This window comes from Dreissena polymorpha, chromosome 3, assembly GCF_020536995.1.
Source record: "Dreissena polymorpha isolate Duluth1 chromosome 3, UMN_Dpol_1.0, whole genome shotgun sequence".
In the NCBI taxonomy this organism is placed as follows: domain Eukaryota; kingdom Metazoa; phylum Mollusca; class Bivalvia; order Myida; family Dreissenidae; genus Dreissena; species Dreissena polymorpha.
Window position 1 is genome coordinate 53,564,859 of NC_068357.1, and position 7,191 is coordinate 53,572,049.

Below are 7,191 nucleotides of genomic sequence, written 5' to 3' on the forward strand. Positions count from 1 at the left end.
ATAGATTTCATGCTATTCATAGAGGTGTAACGTCATTGAGAAGTGACACAGTTTGACACATTAGCCTTGGAATTGAGACCTGTACACACAATTATTTGATTTTGCAAAAAGTGGAATAGGCCTATATACTAGTAAAACGCATGATATCCCTCTGACCACGTTAAGTCCAGGGGCGTGCCTGGGATTAAGCACGTGCATGCTTAAGTTGATTAATAGAGCCGAGAAATTAAAAGCGATCAAAAAAACACGATTAAAACGCATTAAAAAAGACTTTGCCATAAGGCATAATATGTACTCGCCAGGGTTAGACAAACAACCACTAATGTCTATCCTTGCACTCAATCTTATCGATTGTCACACATATATATATATATATATAAACTAATCGTTATTGGATGATCTTTGTCAACATAGGACAGTGCACGCGCTTCATGAATAAGCAAGTCTTATTTTTAACGAAGACATCATTGTGGAAGAAACGTAGTGGAATATTTGTTGTAAACTCCATTCTGTATTAGGTGATTGCTTAGGTAAGGGTGCCTATTTTCTTGTAGATTTTAATAATTTTATTACTTATCGTTAAACTATTATTTATTTATACTTACACGATTCTCTATTTTTGACGATTAAATGGATTTTAACTTTGGAATAATCTAAAGTTGAATAGCCAATAAATGTATCAAACAAATAGTTAAATAACGGTTTTTAAAAACGTATATTAAAATGTATATTAATTATTTGTGGAAAGATTAAAACCAAACAATCATAGTGGCATATGATTGTAATGTTTTGAATAACATTATCTTGTTGAAAAACACAGAAAAATGAAATTATATCGTTGGCTAATTTTGGAAATGGGAAAACCCACAATAACTTTTATACATTACGGGGAATCCCCTTATTGGAAATTATACTTAACGACATTAGGTTGAAAAAAAATATGCACACATAAAAAGTTTTATGTCATTGTACGCTTTTAATTACTGGGGTGTAACCCAAACGTTTAAATTATCCAATCATATCTTTATAGAATCACGTGAGCTCTTGTACTAATGAAAATCGATCCTAGCCATACTGGTTTTGGAATTCCTTCTTCACAGTTGCGTCGTTATTATCGACACTAAATTTTAACAATTACGCTTTTCAGCGGTATTATTAATTAACTTTATAATATTAGACGAGAATGTGTTCAATTTGTTCGCCCAATACAAGTTGAGCCTCGCCAATAAAGTTCGAAACTCGCCTTATACGAGAAAAAGGCGGCCAATATGGAAAAAACACGGCCAATACGGAAAAGGTCGGCCAATACGAGATTCAGCCAATCAGAAACCAGGAAAAACTCGGCCTTATATGAGATTCTAAACTTTCGACAATTTGGACGCCATTTTGAAGTTGTATGCTTAGTTTTGGTGCAAAATTTAAATCTTAAAAATATACTTTAAGCACCCAGCCCCTTGTATATTCAGCTCCCTTTTTTGACAATAACAATAGTGTAGTGTAACCACAACAGTAAGGTTCAATATTTGAGCGTACAAAAATAACTACAGGTTACGCATGCGCAATTAATTTCCTTCTATATTACATATAAAATAGTTGAAGTTCGATATCAATTTTTACCATGATCAAGCGCATACCCACTATATCATCACCCATCATTGGAAAGATAAATGCATAATCTTTTGAAAAAAATGCATGTCATTAAATTCTATGTGTGCTAACTCAAAATATTTACCTTAGAATAGGCAAACCGGTTTTGACAGTTGTGCAGACAACCATTTGGGCTCAAATAGTATGACCTACTTTCAAAGCCGGGAACTATCAACACAAAAAGTAGAGCACAAAAATGGCTTATTTTCTTATTGCTTACAAATATACCTTCAAGTTGATACCAAAACTAACCATTTGCAATGTATTTTACAAATCCTAGGCAGCATGCACTCAACAATGTGTGCTAAGTATCAAACTTACTGCATGTAACCCTAAAAACAGGAGTTCCGGTTTGGGGTTATGTGACCTACAATGAGCGCCCAAAGTAAAACTAATTCGAAATCATGGAGGATTTACACATTACAAATGCAATTCCTAATGGCAATAAGTAAGTTTTCAATGCTTATTGTCTTTCTGAGTTGTATTAAAAACAACGGTAGTGGATCCAGTCTGGCTGGAATGTTATTCAGGTAAATTTTACATGATTTCGCGACCTTTCAAATTGTGTTCCTGCTAAAGTTATGTCTAGAAAGCATCTGTCGTCATTTGTTGTAAAATACAGATAAACTGCTTTCCACTAATGTCGTCAGCGAGGTACCACTTGTCAATGCTTGTTTCGCCCTTTTAAACCTAGGACAAGCTCTTAGTGGCGGGCGGCAGTGCTGATCAGATACTACCCATTAGTGGATGACTTCCAGCTACTGGCGTTCCTCCTTAGCCACAGCCAGCTGGAGCCTCTTTCTGCTGCCTGTGATACCTTCTTAATGGCCAGCTTTCTCGCCTGTCCCACTATTCCCATATCCTGGAACATCTTTCCCAGCGATGGTGCAGGAAACCCTCTGCATCCCACTTCAATCGGGTAGTTCCATGCTCTCCAACCGGCCTCTCTACATTCCTGGACGACATCTTCGTACTTGGCCTTCTTTCTCTCATGTGCCTGAGTACATCTTTCTTCCCACGGTACAGTCAGCTCTACCAAAATGATCTTCTTTGTCTTTTAAGAGACCATCACAATGTCTGGACGTAGGATAGTGTGGACAATGTCTGAAAACTGCAGCTGTTTTCTAAGATCTGCCCGTAGTTCCCAGTCATTTGTGCCGTCTAGGATACTCGAATGTCCTTCCTTTTGTACCCTTCATTACTGTCCCTGCTGGTACAAGGTTGATTTGCTTTGCCCCTGCATGTACTCGCGCCTTCTTCTTGTGTCTCTCAAGTGTATCAGCTACTCTCAGAGTACCTGGTCATGTCTCCAGCGATATCTCCCCTGGGCAAGCGCTTCCTTACACGAGGACAAGATGTGGTCCAGATGTACTTATTTTAAATGCTATTGTTTCTATGCGTTATCAGTAATATCGCCGTCAAATTACAATATTAATGAAATTATAATTATTCTTCTAAAATTGAATGCATGGGACATTTGTTTCCTCTTGCAACAATATTCAATTTCCGTTTTAAATTAACAAGATATCTCGTAAAAGGTTGGCTAGATTGAACTTTACCGGTACGCAGTTGTTAAACACTATCGACAAAGCTTGGATTTCGGGTCGAAAGCCCCCGATACTAAAGAAATATATAGGATAAACAGGATTATTACTCAGTGCTCACTCTTGCCTTCAGAAAATAATAGCCATAATTGTTTTTTTTAAAAAAATAGCCAAAACAGACGCGGGCTTTTCCGCACAACGGTACTGAAGACAAAAACAAACAACAAAAAAATCTCATTTTATCTATGTTTTATTAAATGTATATCTATTCATTTGTTATATTAACTTAAAAACAAGCATGATATCAGTGTGTCATTTTCTAAAATATAATCATGGCTTAACATACAAAGTCATGTACATTCAAACATACACAGTCATGTACATCATGTATCATTATGTCATTTTCTAAAATATTATCATGGCTTAACATACAAAGTCATGTACATACAAACATACAAAGTCATGTTCATCATGTATCAGTGGGTCGTTTCTAAAATACTATCATTGCTTAACATACAAAGTCATGTACATATAAACATACAAAGTCATGTACATCATGTATCAGTGTGTCATTTTCTAAAATATTATCATGGCTTTACATACAAAGTCATGTACATACAAACATACAAAGACATCAACTTACTGTTAGTTATTGTGTTGGTGTTGGGCGCTTAGCAACGATACAATTATACGCTTTTCCTTTTTTTACGTACCTGTAAAAAGATCAATGGCCCAAAAGGTAAATTGGTGTACATGACATTTCCAAAGCATTTTGGATGGGACTATAAACAGGGTAAAAGTTGTATAGAACAGAAATTTAACTATTTTCCAAAACTTCATACTTAATTTATTTTATATTGCAAAACCTGTGTTTCGAAAGTGACATTCAAGCTTTTCCTGCTGAATAATATTATAAAGTTAATTAATGAAATTGTCATTAATTAGTTGAATTCATATTGGCTTTGTTATTGAGCTGAAGACAGCCGTATTGTCATTCGGCCTGCGGCCTCAGGCCAATACGGCTGTCTTCAGCCCAATAACAAAGCCAATATGAATTCAGCTAATTAATAACATTATAATGTTAACGTTTTATTTTTACACCATATGACGCAGTCTTATGTTGTGTTTTAGACGGATTACATTTCTTTACACGGTGTCATACATTATTTGTGTTTTTACGTATTAAAGGAACAACCTTTGTTCATTTGTGTACAGCTAATTAAGATCTCGTGAGCTTTGCCTCGAACTCTCCCGCGACGGGATCCAAGATGATGAGTGATCTCTCTTGAGAGTGGGCGTGGGAGAAGTTTTTTTGAATTTTAATAAGTTTTGTTGACTTTGGGGCAATTTTTATTGCCGCCAACATCATTTATAAACTGTTTTACGTTTTAAGTCAGTGTTCTAATTAAGCGACGAGTGGTAACGTTGTGGTAAAGTGCAAAATAAGACTTTCTTGGTGTGTCGCGGGCGGCGAGGCCCGGCAGCCATCTTGAAAAAATGGAAAATTATTGAACAAAAATAGACATTTTGAATAGGAAAGTGGATGTAGCCTTGAAACGAACGATTGATTATAGGGATGTAGAAATAAATCAAATGTTTTAAGAAAAATCTGGCAGTTTTTACGGAACTTTTAAACTTTTAACCTTGAACATAAACCGTTACGTGGTTAGTCTCAAAGTCTAGACTGTTCGTTATTTTTTTATAAAACTTTGCAAAGCAAGCAAAGGAGAACGTGCGATTTTACAGCTGTTACTGTAAATATTTATTTTAGAAAAGTTTTATCTGGTTTTAAACTTAAAAGTGACTTTTAAGGAAAGGCAGGCTTGTATTTAAAATTATTTATGCTCAACACTTAATGACTCATTTTTACCTCTATCTCTGTCTAAGCTTTTTCTTAGCTTACTGTGTGCAGAATTCTGTAGTGGAGATCTCGTCTGCTGATATGGCAAGCATGGCGCAGCTGGTGAGTACAGTCCAGAGGAAAAGGACAACTGGCTCAAGGTCTGCGATTGGTAAGAGGCTGCAGTCTCCCAGCAACTCCCATGGAGGTCAGACACCGGGCAACATACAAAGGTCCACTGAATACAACCTTACGGTGAACGGTAATTTAGCAAAAATGTTAGAAGCCGCAAATCGCACTCAAAAGTATTAAATGTGAAGTAACTGGAGGAGGTCTTGTCATAACAGCTGACCTAATTACTTTTGAGCCTTTGAAAACTGTCTCATTATACTTCTATGGAAACGAACCAGGGTTCAAAAATGAAACTACCAATGATACAACCTATAATAGATCTGGAAAGAACATTGTCATGTACGCCATTAGGCATACTAGTTATACGCTGAATATCTATAACACACGTAGTAGATTTCTGATGAATGGAAAAAATGTATCCTTGTTTATAGACGAGCATTTGAAACAGGTTCGGGGGTTGGTTCAGCAGGTTCGAGTGGATGGCAGACCAGTGGACGTTGCCAGTACTAACAAGCAGTTGGCGGAAAGGATTGAAAGTGCGATGAGAGAAATAAACCAGCAGGTCGTGTTAACCTGAACACTACAAGTAAGTCTAGATTATCCATTCAAAAAAGTGTAGACAACACCGTAACGACAGACAAAGTTAAAGAAAAATGGCCGTGTATCAAATGTAAAATAAATGTAAAAAATGGTGTTGAATGTTCCAAGAACCATACAGGGAAAAGTCATTGGATTCATTATAACTGCCTGAAACGTGGTGGTGTGAGTGAAGAAGAATTGAAAAACCGTATGAACCAACCCCAGGAGACTGCCTTTACTTGTGTGGTGTGTATTAGACATATAGAGCCACAGGTAAACATTGAGAATTCTGTTAATTCTACAAATAATTCAAAGACAAACACTAACGGTACCCGGAAAACAGGTAATGACACAAACACAGTAACAGATCAGCAATTGTTAGTAATCCCTTTAAGACCAAGGTTTGCATTGAAGGGTAGTGTGAAAGTACTCGTACAGGAAGAATCAAATAGAAATGAAACCCCAGAAATATCTGAAACCTGTTCTGTCTGCAGCCAAACAATTTCATCGAATGAAAAGTGTTGTGACATATGTCAAGCAATTTGTCACCATGAATGTGTGGATTATGACTCGTTGAATCTTAAAGTTACCTGTATCACATGTCTAGGAACAACCCAACAGCTAGAGGCAGCGTCCCAAGGGGATAGGGCGGAACAAGTAAACGATGTAGGAACCCAACCTGTAACTGCAACAGCTCCAGATACTTATCAGGGCGAACAACTGAAGGCAGCTCAAGGTTTGAAACAAAGAGAACACAAGTTCAAACAATTAGAAACCGATTTAAAAATAAGGGGAAAAGAAATTAGCGAAGCAGCAAAGTATAGGCCAAAATTAGAAAGTCATATTAAGAAACTTGAAGTCATAACTAAAGAACTTGATAAACTTAACAAAACATTACTTGATAAAATTCAATTCTTAGCGAACCAAATTGAAACTCTTAAATAGACAGCACCGACCGAACCATCAAATACAAATAAGTGTTCTAACACAGTTTTGACAGAGAATGAAAGGCTCGTGGACTCTATTCATAGTAAAGTCACTTACTTCATTTTAAAACAGATTGACAAGCAATTCGAAAATCTGGATTTAAATATGGGTGTGTCCCCCACAGTAATTACTGATAATGAAACAAGAACATCACATGTACAGAATAATGAACCATTTTAAGAGAGAGATTCTGCCGAGCGTGTCACTGGAATTAATAATATTAGAAATAGATATGCGCAGAATGTAAATAATACTATTGTAGATCGTGTCGAAAAGGGACATCACAGAGCACCACATCAAAGGAAAAGCGAGAACAGACTGCATAGCGACATCATTATCCCAGAAGGGTACGTGGCAGTCCCCAGGGACCAGGTGTATGCTACAATCCAGGGTCGACCCATATGCAAGACACAGTCGCAAAGGGAATCAAGTAAGACTAGCGTTAAGGCATCCGTTAAGGTA

The 7,191-nt window shown here is 36.8% G+C and overlaps 1 protein-coding gene across 1 annotated transcript; it reads right to left on the reverse strand.

Moving 5' to 3' along the window:
- Positions 1-2,380: 2,380 nt before the first annotated feature.
- On the reverse strand, positions 2,381-5,144 carry LOC127872232 (uncharacterized). The gene is made up of 3 exons (XM_052415561.1): positions 5,095-5,144; positions 3,207-3,267; positions 2,381-2,701 (listed from the first exon to the last, which is right to left on the reverse strand). The coding sequence occupies exons 1-3, from the start codon at positions 5,142-5,144 to the stop codon at positions 2,381-2,383; spliced, it is 432 nt and encodes a 143-aa protein (XP_052271521.1).
- Between the last annotated feature and the right edge of the window lie 2,047 nt (positions 5,145-7,191).

Coding starts and splice junctions, on each gene's coding strand:
- LOC127872232 (XM_052415561.1), bottom strand. CDS start 5,144: ATGCTTGCCATATCAGCAGACGAGATCTCCACTACAGAATTCTGCACA. Junction 3,268..5,094: donor ACTACAGAATTCTGCACACA/GTAAGCTAAGAA, acceptor ATATTTCTTTAG/TATCGGGGGCTTTCGACCCG. Junction 2,702..3,206: donor TGTTTAACAACTGCGTACCG/GTAAAGTTCAAT, acceptor GTCTCTTAAAAG/ACAAAGAAGATCATTTTGGT.